At 39.9% G+C, this 17,263-nt stretch overlaps 1 protein-coding gene across 2 annotated transcripts; it reads left to right on the top strand.

Annotated features, from left to right (window-relative positions):
- The first annotated feature begins 5,932 nt into the window (after positions 1-5,932).
- Positions 5,933-16,840, top strand: LOC128970271 (carbonic anhydrase 3-like). Of its 2 annotated transcripts, none has more exons than XM_054385386.1 (7): positions 5,933-5,969; positions 6,041-6,238; positions 9,527-9,645; positions 11,561-11,653; positions 13,059-13,124; positions 14,903-15,058; positions 16,721-16,840. In XM_054385386.1, the coding sequence occupies exons 1-7, from the start codon at positions 5,933-5,935 to the stop codon at positions 16,838-16,840; spliced, it is 789 nt and encodes a 262-aa protein (XP_054241361.1). The 2 variants fall into 2 exon arrangements, with proteins under 2 accessions (XP_054241361.1, XP_054241360.1); XM_054385385.1 differs by having other exon boundaries at positions 11,561-11,691; positions 13,091-13,124.
- Positions 16,841-17,263: the final 423 nt, after the last annotated feature.

The raw sequence follows: 17,263 nt of genomic DNA, 5'->3' as shown, positions 1-17,263 counted from the left end.
GAATTTTTGTGACAATGTAGCATTTACCAGTTTTAATTTATTGTCCTTTCACATTGGGGAGCTTAGTTTGTTGGAATTCAGAACAAATTATTATCATTAATAACATTGCAAGATATCATAAGTAGCCCTGCTATTGACAAAGCGTTATATTCTGCAGGCTTATCAGGGCATTACATTTTCTATCAGCAGTATAAAACTCTCTGTTGTTACTCTTTTCTGTCTTGGGTTCTCTGATTTTGTGAAAACTGAGGAACTTGTTCAGAACATAAACTGTTAGAAAAGAAGGGTGGCGTCACAGAACAAGGATTTTCCTCACCTTTCTGAAACATGCTTTTAAGAAACTATTTGTAGCACTCCATCATAGTATGTGCAAGGATTAATTGTTTAAGGTTGCACCAGCTTATGGCTGTAGCAGCTGTACTTTTGCCTTTCAGATGATCTAAACAGCTGATCAGAAATTCTTCTATTTGACTGATTTCAAAAGGATTAACAAGATACTGAAGTGAGCGCTGTTTGACTGACAGAGGAAAACCCTTCTCTGCCTTTCCTTTGCTTATCATCATAGGTGAAGCCATATGAAAACAAGTCATTGGACTTTGCAGTTGAGAAGGGGAGTTATCTGTGAGTGATGGGATGATTTGGGTAAAAACTAAGAGCCTAATCACTGAAATCTTGTCTTTGACAGCAGATATTTGAGTTTACACAGCCTCCTTCATTTGCTGCATTTAGACAATTTTTTTCTAGGCAGCTAGGTTATGTAGTTCCTGATGAGAATTCCAGCAGATGAGCCTGGTGATGGGGATTGTGGAAAAAAATGGGAGAAATACTGGGTTTTCCTGACATATTCATTTCATTAAGCAACATTGTATTTTCAAACAATTTTTTTTATTAAACTCAAAATAAACCTAATGAAGATTATGTCAGTGACAGAGTGGATTTTAAAGTAATTTTCATTTGAAATACCTTTTATCTTACCTTGGTTTTGTTTTTAACTTTCTGTTCAGTACCTGACATTTGATATTAATTCAGGTGATTTGACTTATAATCCTACTTCTGGAGCTACTCATGTTTATCTGAAACTTCGTATTTTCCATCACTTCACAGCTTGTATTAAGAAGTTACTTTTATACATTTGCAAACATAGAAGTTACTTGTCTATATCTGCAAACATATTTTGGTTGCACAATTACAGGTGTTCTCTGTGTATAAAAATTTGTTGCCAGAAAATGAAGCATATCCACATTTGGAGGTATATGGCTACTACCCTTACAGTTTAATATACTAAAATACTAAAATAGATAAAATAATTAAAAACGCTATACAGATAAAAGGCAGAAATGTAACCCAGTTCTAGCCTCCTGAGGAATTAAAGACAGTGAACTTGATCCTAATTTTGTCCAAATTAATACTGGACATTCCAGGGGAGAGAAGGGAAAGACACACATTGCATGACCATGATGTCCCTCTCACATAATCTCAACCTTTCTTTTCACTTAGTAGTAAGACATAAGACATCTGGAAGACAACTATGAGTGCAGTAGCATGTGCTCACTTCTTGATCTTCCAACAGAATTACTTTAATTTATTACATTTTAGTCTCTGGAGTTTAATTGGAAAGTGATTAACTAGATTAAACTGTTTTGAGAAAGGGTTTAATCATGGCAAGTATTCTCCCAGTTCTGACAGAAGATCATAACCTACAGCATCTCTGAATTTATAGCTAAACAAATGCTATTGGTCCTGGAATACACAGAAGAAAATTCTTGGTCTATTGCCCACTTGTGTGTGTAAGACCTATAATTGAAACACTGAGGTTCATTGCGTCTGTCAGAAAAGGTATAGTGATGCAGGGTAAGAAAAATATTTTCCATGCCTGATGTCTTAAAATACTTCGCTGTAGTTTCTGTAGAGAACCTCCATAAAAAGCACATTGTAAAAGCTGGGAAAATGCTGAGCCAGAAGCACAGAAAAGACTGAATAGTGAAACTAGCTTTACAAATACTAATGTTTAGGGAAACAACTGAGAAATACTAAAATAAATTTCAGGTTGCCATGCATGTTCTTTCCACCCAGCATGCCACATACAGACCGTAACTCTCCCAGAAAATGAAGTGTCTTTTGTGAAACTCTTATGAACTCTTCCAGCCTCACCTCCACATTTCTGTGGTATGATTAGGACTACTCCAGGTAGATATCACTGCCAGAATGTCATGCAAGATGAAGGTCATACACATGACTCTACCTTGATACAGAAGAGTTGCCAGTCTGATGGAATTCTCAAACCAACATGCCTAGACCTTATAAAAGCAAACAGGATAGGTCAGATTCTCATACCTAGATTGTTTCAAGACAGACTGTGCCAGTGTGTATAAAAGTAGAAAGCCCAGCTCAGATTTGGATGTCAGTGTGAATGCCACACAAGTAAATCCCTATGGGAAAAAGAGAAGAGTCATCTTCCTGTAGAGTTTATCAGTGTAGTTTTTCAGATCTGGAAGACGTGTCTTAAACAGGCAGTATATTTTTGCTGTACCAGATCTGTATGTGATATTTAATAAATTCACTTTTTTTTTTTTTTTAATAGATTGCCGCAAGGAAAACCTTTTCACCTTTTAGCTCCTTGTATCGGTTCTGAACCACAACAGGAGAATTATGGGATTTTGCAAGCAAGGTCCTAGGGTTTGAAATGAAAACTGCTGAGCTATGTGTCTCTGAAATTGAAAGTTGCATTAGAAGTCTACCTAAGGTTTGTCTAGATGTGCTACATTCTGCTTTTCATCAAATAAAGCAAATGTAGCACAAGAACTCACTGTGTATATAAACAAAATTGACCCAATATGCTTCTCGCTTTCCCTCAGCACATCTTCCAATGTAGATCTGGCTGTCATTGGGGTTTCCATTCATGCCAATGATGTTTTCCACAGCATGGCATCTCAGTGAAGTGGAAGGCATATGACAATTTTTGGCTACGGTTTGCCACCATGGCATCCCTCAGTCCAAAGCACTGAGTGACCTCTCTTTCTTGCACTGCCTGGCATGTTGAAAAACATTGCTGCCCCTTCCATACTGTGCACTCTCAGGCTCTTTTCTGTTATATTGTTTTCTTCCACAAGCTCTTAAATAGAAATATTTTATATTTAGATTGGCCACAGGCACTGAGTAAATGCTTCTGCTGATTTAACAACACGCTCATTGTGGGCACCTTCTGTGCTCTGGTAAAGCCCATTGCATGACATCACCCATGGGAAATAGCCCTCAGCACAGTGGAACCTGGAAAACTTAGCTTCAGTCAGGGCAATTCTTGAGTTACACCCTGCTGGCAGAATTGCTTTGTGTGTCCCTTTGCAGTCATCCATTCCTAGCTGTCACATTGGGTTCTCGAGACTGCTGGAAATTGGCATGTGAGGTGGAGCAGCACTTTGGCTGTTCTAGTTATGACAAGGTACTGGCCAAGTCCAGTACTGGCTGGCAGACCCTAAAGCTGCTGTAAGTCACTTTTCCACACATTTCTCTGTACTTGCTTTCTGTGATCTGCACATCAGAGGTTTAGAAAACAGAAATAAATCACTGCAACACATCTGAGAATGCACTAGGCAACCCTGTGCTTCTTAAAAGTTTAAAACTTTGGCCTTTTCCATGTTTCCAAGTTGTAAGGGCTTTTCCATGACAGAACTATTGACTTCCTAGATAAAGCAATGTTATGCAAGCTAGATGATGAGGTGTTTCGGAGCCAGCATCAGAAGAAAAAGGTAAATGCAAAGGTAGCTCCTAAGGGATGTAAAAATACTTTGTGATTTTTAATGGAGATGAAGGAACTACATTTTATTTTTGCTTTATGTTTGATGATGAAAACAGCAGGAAAAGAATACCGCCACCACAAAAGCCACTGTGACACGTGACTCAGTGCCTGGGGCTGACTCCAAGTACCTACACTGTTGATCCTAGCATCTGTCACTTATGTGTAAGTCAGTGGGTAGAAGCCACAATGTGCAGAAGCTGACAAAGAGCTCCTCCTCTGAATGCAGGAGGATCAGCTCACTGGAAAGCTATAATATGACAACTTTTGTTGTAGGCATGGGGATGCTTAACAGAGAAGACTGTGTAAATTCTCACATAGAGCAACAAACTGAAATACTAGAAAAAGTACTGATTTGCACCTTTTGCTTTGTCATAGAAATCACATAGTTTATGTCCATAAATGGCTCCAGTAAGCATTCCTTGTACAGATTAAGTTCATTAGAAGTTCCTCTGAGCCTTCAATAAACAAGCCCACTAAAGCTATCTGTTGATGAAGACAGAAAATAAGCTGCTCCAATTCGAATTTCATGAGCTCACAAATGTTCCTTTCCAGAAAATGAGGTAGATAACCATTTCCAAAGGATCAATGTCTAAGCCTTCTGAATTAAAATTGCAACAGGTGTTAATTTTACATGTCTGTTCTTGCAACAAATGTCACCATTTAATTGGTGACAGAGTAAAAGACCATATTTTCTTTGGTTTTGGAGTTCTGAAAGTGAAAAGATACCATTTGCCATACCATTGTGCCTACTATTTTCTTAATTGAATTCTGCTTAGGGAAGACATAAGGAAATACAGTTTTGAAGGACATTTGATAATGAGCATATCTTTTTTCTTTAGAGATGGTAAGAGGAATAGCTCTTATGATATCTTATAAGTTGCTAAGGTTTAGTTCCAATCCGACATACCTTCCATACATAAAGACACTATCTAAGTCTCTATAAAAATCTTCTCAGATGCATGTTCCTAAGTGAGAGGTTTTATCCTACCTGTTTCTCAAAGAAGGAATGATTAATCTTAGAGCAAAAAGAATTTACTAAGCAGGTTTAAAGAAATCATTGTCATTTCCCTAAACAAAGTCTATATTTAGTTATTCATTAACCTAGCTATGCAGAGAAGCTAGAAAGGGAACCTGTATCTTCCATCTGGTTTTGGGATATAAAACATGACCAAATTAAACTTAGGCTCTGTATATTACAGCTTCTCAATGTATATTCCAGCCTCTCAATGTATATTACAGCTTCTCAATGTATATTACAGCTTCTCAATGTTTTCCCTGTACCTCACCAATAAAGAGGTTAGCAACCTCTCAAAGCTGCATATTTCCACCAGACTTTCGAGTGATGATGGGTGCAAGAAGTATATGAGCAAGTTCACTGCAACTGTGTTGAAAATCCCCATGGTTCACAATGCTTCTTGGCTGATGACCAGATACTTATCCTGGGATATTGTTTAGCTGGAGGTATGTAGTTTGAGACAGCATTTAGCTTGAGGTAGATACAGTTGCAGCAGTGATAGCATGGACTGACAAAGCCAAGGGAGACTTGTGGTGAAGCTGGCATTTAAAATAAAAGCCTTAGGTATTCAACATGCGTAGAGACGATACCAGCTAACACAGTCATACTGATCACTAACTCTCCATCATCTGAAAAAGAGCTGTTTCCCTGACCAAAACATCCACTGCTAAGTTACTTAACATGAGAAATGCATTTGGTGTAAAGCTCCCTGCATGCAGGAGAATTGACCAGAGAACAATTTGACCAAATATCCAGGAATGGCCTCATCTGGGGGTAACAGAGGCTAGCTTTGCATTACAGCATGGGTTTGAAACCTGTGAGATATCCTTTCAGGCAGATGCAGTGTCTCATGGAGCTGCAAAGCAGGAGTATTTATAAGAGCAGTGAAGCAGGATCTCTGAAGCCTTACTGCCCTGGCAACTTGCCCAAAATCACCCTCACAGCCTCCTGCTGCCACCCTCCGCCTGCCCACCTTTCAAGGGAGGACACAAAGCTGCAGCTGTCTATAAAAAGCCCCCCAGGGAAGGAGGGAAGGAGGAGAGGAAGGAGAGAGGGAGGGAGAGGTCACTGCATCGACAGAGCTGACGTGGAGTGCGAGGGTTGGGGTGGGCAGTGGCACCATGGCCCAGTCCGTGTGGGGCTACGACAGTGACAATGGTGAGTTGGGGCACGGGGCCGGTGGGACAGGACTGAGCCAGGGAGACACTTCTGTGCCTTTTCCCTGACAGGACCTGAGCACTGGCATGAGAACTATCCCTTGGCCAAGGGAGACAAGCAGTCACCCATTGAGATCAACACCAAAGACGTGCAGCACGACTCTTCTCTTGTCTCTTGGCATGCCAGCTATGATCCAGGAGCAGCAAAAACCATCCTGAACAACGGGCGCACCTGCCGGGTTGTCTTCGATGACACTTTTGATCGCTCAGGTTGGTTTTGGCTTGGCTTTTGGGGCTTGTTTGGCACTGAGGTTTGCAAAGCACTGGGAATCCAAATGCATCCTGTTGTAGCTAGCCTATGGAGGCTGGCAGGGAAAAGTCACTTGGGTACGCAAAAACCATCCCTCTTGGAGTTTACTCCGGTGGATCTAATCATGTTTTCATCCACCAGAAAGAGGACAGGGAGGCTGTAGTTGCAGGTGCACCCTTGAAATACATACTCAAATGGAAGCTACCTCCTTCAGCAGGGACACTGCATCCTCAGTTCTTGTGTCAGAGGAGAGAATCTCATCCAGGGGGGTCTTGGTGTGAACTCTGAGGCATTTCATAAACACAAGACTTGTGTGTTCCATCACTTAGAGGGTGTCAGAGCAGTGAACCAGGCTGCTCTGAGAGGTTGTATAGTCTGCATCTCTGGGAGCATTCAAAACCCACTTTCACATGTTCCTGGGTGATTTCCTCTAGGTGATCCTACTCTAGTAGGGGGACTGGACTATATGATCTTCAGAGGTCCCTTCTAACCCCTACCATTCTGTGATTCTGTCTTTCCACAAACCATTGTCTTGATATGTATGTGAAGTATTAACAGCTTCCGCAGCCTGAAAAAAGCTATGAAAATAGCATTTCATAGCTTCAGGAAATCTATGAAATGGCTTTGTTACTTAACTGAGGGAGAGCAGTCTCTAAGCTCTAAGTCAAATTATTCACATTGTGATTCCACAGCTGTATCAGTGCATAGCTCTGAGTTCAGACACAAAGCAAGAGTCCCAATGAATAATAAATTCACAATACCACATAATATGAAGATATCTCAAGAGCATACACTATTGATCAGTCCTTTATCAAGAAGGAAAGCAATCTAATTAATGGAAAATAGAGTTAGTTTCCATAGTATTTTTCTGCATTGGCTTTGATGGCAATCGTATTGGGATTTTGTTCTTAGCAAACTATATAATTAATGAAATGTATCTGCAGCACACCAAAAGATCACTATCTCCCTTGTTGATCTTGATGAACTCCTTGTTTCTTTAGACTCCTTTATTTACCATTACAGTTACCTGTTATCGTTGCACATCTTGTGGACAGAATCTAAACTATTTAGGACAGGGACTATCTCTTTGTTATGTAGTTGTATGGTGCTTTATTATTTATTACTGCAGGCAAATCACAAACTGCTGTTTTGTTATAACAGGGAATGCTTTTCCACAAGCACTGCATAAAATCAATGCCATGACTCAAAGCATGGGAACTAAATTCATCATGAATCTTTCCACTTGGTGGTTCTGCTTCCTAAAGGCTGAAATGTTTAGACAGAGGCTGCTCAAGAATGTGTCTGCCCAGGGAACTGTATTGGAGGGAGAACTTGATTTGGCCAAACAGTGCAACCTTTTGTGCAGCCCTGTTCTGAATCATCCCTCTATTCCTTCCCTGCCTCTCCCCTCTCCGTCAGATGATGCATATCTGGACACCCAGTGTGTACATTCACTCCCTGTTGCTGTTACTAACTTCCTGCAGGTTGCTGGAGAGTAGTTTAGGGCTCAAGCCTTTCACAGGGAAGTGTCTGATCAGAATCAAATAAAATGCCTGACAGCTCTGTAAAACCACAGGAAAAATAACTTCATAAACATGACCTTCATTTGTTGGCTTCTGTGGTGGCAGGGGCTGAGGATAAGTAGTAGTCACAGAATCCATTTTTAGTGGAAAAAGAAAAATATCATGAAGATAGCCAGTTTTAAAATCTAATCACATGAAAAATTTGACTGTTAAAAAGATTTATTTTTACTCTATAGAGATCTGCATACGGTTATGAAGTGCTGTTTCCAAGTGCTTCACAGTACCTGAGCTCTGGAAAGGGCCACTTGTGAGAAATGACTGCTAAATGAGTTTCCAGCTCTGATATTGATTTAGCTTGCAGATGTAGGTAGATCACATAAATTCAACTTCTGACTGGTTTTGCCTCCAATTGATTCCAGTATGAAATGGTAAGCAAATACTTGTGAGGATTTGGGCCTTAGAGTCTATGTCTTATTTTTCCTACAATTAAAAGTGAAACAACAATACTACTACTAATATTATTATGTGACAAATATTTTCTTCTACAGAAGGCTTACCCAATACTCTGTTGATTTAGTTATGGTAATTTATTTATGTATGAATAAACTCAAAAAATAAGAGGAACTGCATACCTAAAACTCAAAAGAGTGCTTTGTTTCTGCCCCCTCCCACCCCCAATGGCTGTGACACCTACCAAACCAAAAAGAGAAACTGCAAAGTTAAACCTCTTACTGTGTATAGGTATTCCAACACATATGATATCAAGAATTAATCTGAGACCATCGGGCACAAGGGGATTTAAATATTATTTCAATGTTAACTTTGAACTTCAAAGCTATTGGTAGAAGTTCAAACTTGAATGCTATTTAAACAAGGTCTTCTGGCACCGCACTTGTGAACTGCATTATCAGCTTTCTGTGTAAGGAAACACGTCTCATTCCTGCCTTAGGTAATGAATGAAAAATGTATTTGAGAGCTTGCCCTCTAAGCAGTCCCTCTTTAAAGGAATTCCCAAACTGAAAGAGCAGGTGTGATGTTTTGGAAGTCAGAAATTATATAAACTGTCAGACTGATGCATGGTCAGCATTATTTGGCAAACATCAGAAATAACAGCTTCTTAATTTGTTTAATTGGTGGCAATGCTAAATGTGGACTATTTAGCTTTGCCTTCTCAAGAACACTTTTCTGACTCATTTGGCCTAAACTTTTTCTCTTCCCTCACTTTCAGGAAAGACTTTTTTTTTTTTTTTTTTTAGGAGCAGCTAACTATGCTGTAACCACTGTTCAGTTGTCTGAACTGCAAAAGGTATGCCAGTCATGAACTAGAGGCATGCCTCAAAGCACCTTTAGGTTAATTTCACAGTCCTTTCCTCAACCATTTCACCACAGATCACTTTCTTGACCACAATTAGCTGGGAATACCTTCCTCTTCTCTCCACATCACAAACTATAGTCCACCCACTTGCCGAGAGAAAAGGGTCTTATTCTGCTTCTGGGGTGTGATTCTGTGTTTGACTCACAGCAGCTTCCACAGTGCTCACATCAAACAGGACTTGTCCTGCATGGTAACAGAATTCAGCCCCAATCTTGGAAACCAATGAGCATTGTGAGTCCCACTGTAACTATCTGGATTTACAAAAGGTGCTCCAGGCTTTCCAAGTAGAGGTGCCTGTTCAGTGAACAAGTGTTCTGTAGGCTGCTGGTGATGCAGATTATCCATTGCAGTGCTGAGAGGTGGGCCACTCACTGGAGCCTACCGGCTGCGCCAGCTTCACCTGCATTGGGGCTCCTCTGACGACCACGGCTCTGAGCATGTGATAGATGGGGTGAAATATGCAGCGGAGGTAGGAGCTCTTTTAAATAGTAGTAGTCAGCACTAACTGGAATTTAACTTGCTGTGCATCTGAACAGATTAGCCATTCTCCATTTTGCAAGTATTTATGCCTTTGGTTTGTTTGTTTGTTTTTCCAAAGATCTGACCACAAAACTTGTGACTATTCGCCAGTGTGCAGTAGGAGAAGTTGCATCTGCCAGCAAATGTATCTTTCAATGGATATACTAACATGGGGTTTGTTTCTTCAAGCAAGAGATTTTGCTGATATTTTAGAGTGTTTTACAAAATATTTGAGAGAAACAATCTGTTATTGCCCAATAGGGAGATCTGTTTTCTGATTTTTTTTTTTTTTTTTTTTTGCTATAAGCTATTTCTGGTATAGCTTGAATTGCTTAGATCCAGAAAGCATGAATAATGAAAAGAAAAATGCACCAAAAACACATTTGATAAAGTGACAATCAAAATTAGATCCACCTTAAAATGGATTCAGAGTGGTAAAGAGTATCTTCCAGTTTCTAAACATATACTTTAAATCTCTGTATTTATTTTCAGTAACTGTGGTAAACAGATGTTTGGAGGTTTTTTTAACCTAAAGTACTATGCTACTGTTGTCCAAATCTGCTAAAATTAATGTCTGCTTCTGGCCCTGAAGACTTCTTCAGGTAATAAACATAAGCAAATTCACTACCAATCCTAGTGAATTACTAGCAAATGTTATCTACTTCCTCTTATTTGAGAATAGGCTCAAAATCTATGCCTATGCCCACAGAGTCTTCCTGCCTCTCACTTGTCCCCCTAAGGTACAGAGCTTACAGGGGCTCTGCTCACCTAGTAGAGGAGAGAATTTAGGCAGATATTGTGCACAAACACTGCAGAGATGACTGTGGGTGGTAGTTTTGTTTGTGGTTTTCTTTGCCTCATTCCTTAGCCAGAGCCAAACTGTGGTGGTGGTCTACTTTCTGTGGTTACCTAAACAGCTTCCTCAAGCTATTTCTTGCTTAATTCAGGCACAATTCTTTTACTTTGCTTTTGCTTGCAGTAGTCAGATATTTACTGACAGAAGAGGAAAGCCTGTCATTCATTTGCTGGAATGCAATCAAAGATATATGGCTGCTCCAGCTTTATGCTTGACAATGATATCCTTATTCTCAAAAGAAACAGAGAGCAATGCATTAATTTATAAACAGGACAAATTATTTTGTTGTTATTTTAAATAATTGTCACTGTGCTTATAAGAAAAAATGTTTAAAATTTGCACTCAAAAATATGCAACAGACTCTTTTTTCTGTTGCTGTTGTTTTTTTGTATAGCACAATGTTCTGGACACTACTTATTTTGAGATTCCACACTGCTGGTTGCAACATTTACAGCTATATGCAGGAGCCAAAGATTTTCTGAAGGAGATGTGAAAACTTGAAATATATCCTGAAAATACAGCACTGCTGAAAGTAGAAATAAGAAAGAAGTGTCAGGTTAATATCTCCATTCCTTTCCAGTACAATGTGCTGAGAGTAGGAAGAGAAACAAATCAATTACCTATGTACCACATACAACCCAGAGTAGATCCTTGAGCTATTATCTGCATAATCTGATGATCTAAAAGTCTACATGAGATGAAGTGCATGTCAGGAGGTGCTTTATGCACTGCATGTGTGCATGTCATGTGCTTGGGTTAAACTGTTTGTGGTTAAATTGGTTGATTAATTTTTAACTGTATTGCGTATTTTCTTTCTTTCCTGCTCCAATTAAATGCAAAGAGATGCATTATAGAAAGTGAGAGTGTATAAAAGCATGAGAACAGGAATAGGAAATACTTATATCCATTCCTTCCTGTAAGGAACCTTTCCTTAATATAATATAAGTCTTATAAGATTGTGCTCCTGGCAATTTCTTGAATTTTTAACTGGGATTTCATTGACTTCCAGTTACACATGGTGCACTGGAATCCAAAACATGGCAATTTTGCTGGAGCTTTGAAACAACCTGATGGTGTGGCTGTTGTGGGCATTTTCCTGAAAGTAAGTGGCAAATATCCAGTATTTCTAATTTTCTGTATGTTTCACCTTTTTCTAATGGCAGGGGGGGAAGTTCCATTGTTTCTCCCTGCAATGTATCATTGTATCTGTCTGTCAGCAAGGTTATGTTGACTGATTCCTTTCCTTGAACATTTTCACCTTGAAATAAAGATGCCTTATAACCCAATAATACTGAACTGGTATTTTTCACTTGATTTTTTAATAAACTTAACAGAAAGAAAGCAATCCTAGTATCAAATCTGCATGTGGTCTAGGACACTGAGAAACACTATCAGGCAGACAATCTAAAAGTCATAAATCATGCAGACTTCAGCTATATGGCTGCCATTTCATGTGCAGGTGGTCACTTCAGCTTCAGCACAGCATCAGAGAACATCTCTTCTTTTATTATCTAATGAACTGTGTTCATACAAGCAATAGCAAGTGGATGTAGTTAATTTTGCCACAGTGTCTCTGGACAGGCCAGATCCAATGTCCTTGTTACTCTGTTATACTATGAGGCAGCCTGATCTTTTCTTTTTTTTTTTTTTTTTTGTGGTAAAACTGAAGGTTAGCACTTGTCCAGATCCTCCCATATGACTATATCCTTCAATTATTCTTCCTTTGTCATTTCTTTCAGTCTAAAGCTTTATCTTGTAAGACAAGAATTACAAAGTATAGCATTATGTTTCCATTAATCATGCTAAGGTCAGCTAAAAGGTCTAAAAAGTAAGCAGTGTCACTGTATCTTCTGTTTCCTTCATGCCCTGTGGCACAGGAGCCATTGTTTTGCTCTGGGTTTGTCACGTTTCATGACTGTTTTTTTTTTGATACTGCTAAATCAGATTGAATTATCTCTTGAAGAACTGAATTTAAAGCATTTTGGAACAACATATGGCAATAACAGCATGTCTTCTGAATAACGTCTTTACTGTTCTGGGATGCAAAGCCATCACAAAGCTTTTGGAGTGGCTGAATACCATGACATATTTATGGCAATAAAGTGACCTTATGGCTTGAGGAGGTCATGACATAAATCTCATCTTGATGTCTTACATCAAGTCTGTTTTGGCTGCATAAGTGCTGTAGAATGTCTGAAGTGTCCACAGGAGCTCCAGCTCTTCAGACCATCAACACTTTGCAGAGTGCTCATAGGTCTCACAGTGGTTGTGGGTTTCTTTCAAACCAGGAGGAAGGGCTAGGCCCTGGAAGGCACAGATGACACTCCTCAGACAGTGGGAGACACCTTACAGTTACTTGAGCCTGATGTTTCAGATGTTATTTTAACACAGATAGTTTTGTGTCAGTCTACCAGATGTCCTGAGAGTGACAGATGAGATGTACTGACTGTCTTTCAAATACTGTGGAACTTGATGAACAAATACAGCACTTGTGTTCTGCATTACAGGTTGGGAAAACTCCCAAACCAGAGATGAAGAGAATTCTTGAAGAAATCGATAACATTAAGACCAAGGTATCAGAACAACTTTTCTGTTATAACGTAGGTGAAAAGCAGCAGAAGCGGAAATCAAAAGTTCAGATTCACTCCTTTTGCCATCATCCTGATACCCAGTGCTACCACAGGAGTGATACACTGGGCTATGGAGCAGGACATTTTCTTTTCCACTAATAACTAATAACTGTTCTGTTGTAGAGGATTTTGTGTCAATCCTTGCAAGCACAATTGATAGCCTTTGTGATACTGCTCTGTAAAAATAAGTTAATGTGCGAATATCAAGAACAAGTGAAAATCTTTTTGAATTTGAGGACAGCAGTGGCCAAAACAAATGCAGAAAGTCAGTAATTTGGTTAGACTGAAATGAGAAGAAACTAGTGGGAACGATGGAGCAAGCTCTCAGTCAGAGTAAGGGAGGCTGAAAACATTGTTAGCTTTAAGATGAAGATGAAACTGAATTCATTTATAGAAGTGATTACAAGTGTTTCACCAGTTCCAGGTTCTATCTTTCTAGGATATTGGCACAAATAGCACTGCAAATCTACACCAAAGTGCTCTCCAGCTTAATTAATGATCTAAGGACCAAAGTCCATACCTACTGCATAGATATCACTGCAGAAGGGAGTGCTTTGCAAAGAATTGTGATTCTGCGTCTATTGGTATTTAACATTATTATATAATGTTAGCTATACTTTAGCAGTTCTTCCTCATGATAAACTTTATGATTCTAATGATGCTAATAGAAAAGTCACATTTTCATTTCAGAGTGAGCATACCACCAGGTCACCAGGACTGAATGTGATGACTTTTGTAAGCATTTTCTTCCAAATTTAGCTGAATTTCTTGCATTTCATTTATGTCCGTATGTACTGCCATTGGTGTGCAGGGTCTGAGCACAAAAGCTGGTTGCTTTGGCAGTGGAGTTTGGACTAGTTACTTTCCAACCCTTACTGCTCTGTAATGCTGTGATTCTATGGAGTCTTGATGTTATTCTTTCCACCTATAATTTATGCAAGGACATGTGAAAAAATTTCAGCTCCTCCCATTGCACTTAGTAGGGTAGTACTCTATTCCCATCTCAAGATTCTCCATGATAGAAAGAAATTAATAATCATAAATTTCACTTTCCAGAACTGCATCCTAAATACCAGTAGAAAACTGAACTTCCTTGTTTAGTGCTTGTTGCCTCGAGGGGACAAGGTATTTTGATCACAGCCCTGTGGAGATATTACTCTTGAGTATCCTGTTCAGTGGAAAAGAAAAACTTACCAGGAAATGTTGTCTGGTGCCTGCTGTTCTCCCTTGTCTGGTGATAACCACCTTCAGTTCTAAGATATTCAGGATCCAGTATTCTTTCAGGAGCCAGCAAAAAGACTGAGAGTGTCACCATGACAATACAACTTTGGCAGGAGGGAGATGATGATTTAAATTCCTTCAGGTAAAGGAGAAGACTGTAATGAATCTGTGACAAGCCTGGTCAGTGTTCTGTTGGATTAAAAGGGTGCCAGGACCTGCAGTGCCACAGCCTTCAGCTTTTGGCCCAAGTGACAGAAAATAAACCAAAATTTTGATAATTCCAGAACACAAAAATGTAACAATTAATTTTCTTTGTTCTTGAGCATTTCCATTTGTAATTTTTTTAATGTATTAATAGAATCAAAATGTCAGTTGTTATTAACTGCAGGATAAATGCTTGACAGGAAGAAAATGAGGTTGATCTCTTGTGTGAATCTTGATATTTAATCACTTTCTTTAAAAATAACATAGATACCGATGTTTTCTTTTGTTTCTCTAAGGGCAAAGAGGCTCCTTTTAATCATTTTGATCCTTCAATTCTTTTCCCCAAATCTCGAGACTACTGGACCTACCATGGTTCATTCACTACACCCCCCTGTGAGGAGTGCATCACTTGGATTCTCCTGAGGGAGCCAATTGAAGTCAGCTCAGACCAGGTAAACTCCAGCAAATTCTGCCACCTATTTACCAGACTTCAAGAGCATTTCAATGTGTCAGTGACTTGCAAGCCTTCTGTTACCTTGCATTTTCTATAAGGAAAGCTTTAGCTGAAGACTGATAAACTGCCTGCAGAATGGACTGTTGAAACAGACTTTAAAACTGGCCTTAAGAATCAGACTCTTTTCCCAGACACCTTCTGGAATAGTTTCAGCTGGGATGAGGATCCTAAAAACCTGTGTAGGCAGAAGTGCCCCCAAGCGACAAAATTCTGCCATCACAGCAGCCTCAGTTCCATGCTTCCGAATTAAGTGGCAAGTGAGACTAACATTTAGCTGATTTCCCGGTTTAAGACATTGCTGGTCCAGACCTTGACTTCCTAAAAGCTGTCAGTGAGAAGGATCAAGCTAGCTGAAACTCGCAAAGGTCAATGTTGATGCAAATTAATGTACTATCTGTATTCATACAGCTCAAATGTGAATTTACAGAGGAAAAAGAACAGAGAGGCAGTCTGGATAAAGTGACTTTTTTAGTTCTTGTGTTAAAACCTTTGGTTGTTGACACTGTTTACTGCTTCAGTAGTACAAGCCAGTGTGCAGTGTTTTTACTGACTTGGCTGTTTGCAGAAGAGATTTGTTTTGCACTTTGATGAAAGGGTAACAATTTGAGTTAATTTGGAGAACAAGGACTAAGTGCTGAATTCATGACTGAAGCTAATAATCCAGCTGGCATACTTTCCTCTGCCTTACAGAACAAAATACAAACTTCTTCAAACTAGCAGATAGAAAAATCTATCAGACTACCTTGCACAGGCTGTATTTTCACAAGTGATTTCACTACAGTCCAGCCCCAGCAGGGTCATAGGAGGCCTCTGCTCTTTCTCCACATTGTGAGAGTAGGTCAGGAAAACAATTGGAAAACAATTGGAAAGAAGCCCAGGTAAGGGTCAGATGATGCATTGTTCTGTCGATGAAGAGTACAAAGATCCACAGAAACATTGATAGCTGTTGGGCTGCAGTGATCTCTACTAGTAATGTACCCATATAGAGTATTCTGTCCAGCTCAGGAGCCCCCAAGACAAAAAGGGTATGGAACTGTTCGAGTGGGTCCAGAGGAGGGCCAGGAAGATGATCAGAGGGCTGGAGCACATCTCCTATGAAGACAGGCTGGGAGAGTTGGGGCTGTTAAGCCTGGGGAAGAGAAGGCTCTGGGGAGACCTTATAAGAGCCTTCCATTATTTGAAGGGGTCTACAGGAGAGCTGGAGGGGGACTTTTCACAAAGGCATGGAATGACAGGATGGAGGGGTAAAAGCTTTGAATCGGACGAATCCAGATTTAGATTAAATACAAGGAAGAGGTTGGGGAGGCAACCCAGAGAAGGCTGCCGAGAGAAGCAGCGGAGGCTCCAAGTCTGGAAGTGCTCAAAGGAAGGGGCCCTGAGCAACCTAGCCTAGTAGTTGTCCCTGCCCACGGCAGGGGAGCCGGAATTAGGTGATCTTTAAGGTCCTTTCCAACTCAAACCATTCTGTGATTCTATGACTCATCTATGCCAGCATGCTTCTCATTGTATAAGAAAACTTCTCTGCTTCAGAGTTTGTTCAAAGTCCACACTGCTTCTGGGAGAATTCACATGTGGACACTTTAATTTTCCTTCCTTGCAGATGGTGAAGCTCCGCAGCCTTTCCAAGAATGGTGAGAATGAACCTGTGAACCCCCTGGTTGATAACTGGCGCCCACCTCAGCCTCTGAAGGGCAGGACAGTGAGATCCTCATTCAAGTGAAGCCTCAGGTCTCACTCTAGTGAACATGAGTGAGAACATCCCTGCATCCCAAAGTGTAATTAGTTTTTGCTGTCTACTGTTTTTCATCTGGATATGTTTCTCAGCTTGAAATTCTGAGTGGTAAAAGTGAATCTAATTTTGAAAGCAGGCAAAGTGTTGTATGCAAATGCTAACCTTAATCAGGAAATGTGAGGTAAATGTGATTCCTGACTGCAAATGCTTTGGCTTTTGTGATACTGTTACTTCTCTGCCATGTGTCCTTGGAAGGAAAAAAAGGGCTCAGTTGCAGTATTTAAAATTAATTTCAAAGGAAATGTAGTAAAGGCAGAAAAAAGGAATCAGTAGTTTAGGAAAGCAGAAATAACCATGGGTCACCAGTATATGAACAGGAGGTAAAATGCCTGCTGCTAGAGCATCTCTAGT

This window comes from Indicator indicator, chromosome 12 (genome assembly GCF_027791375.1).
Source record: "Indicator indicator isolate 239-I01 chromosome 12, UM_Iind_1.1, whole genome shotgun sequence".
NCBI classification, from domain to species: domain Eukaryota; kingdom Metazoa; phylum Chordata; class Aves; order Piciformes; family Indicatoridae; genus Indicator; species Indicator indicator.
Note: the sequence above shows the minus strand (reverse complement) of the source record. Positions and strands in the feature narration are given on the sequence as shown.

Excerpts from the sequence above, each read along its gene's own strand:
- LOC128970271 (XM_054385385.1), top strand. The coding sequence starts at position 5,933 with ATGGCCCAGTCCGTGTGGGGCTACGACAGTGACAATG. Across the intron at positions 6,239-9,526 it reads TGACACTTTTGATCGCTCAG|TGCTGAGAGGTGGGCCACTC; the intron begins GTTGGTTTTGGC and ends TATCCATTGCAG. Across the intron at positions 9,646-11,560 it reads GGGTGAAATATGCAGCGGAG|TTACACATGGTGCACTGGAA; the intron begins GTAGGAGCTCTT and ends ATTGACTTCCAG.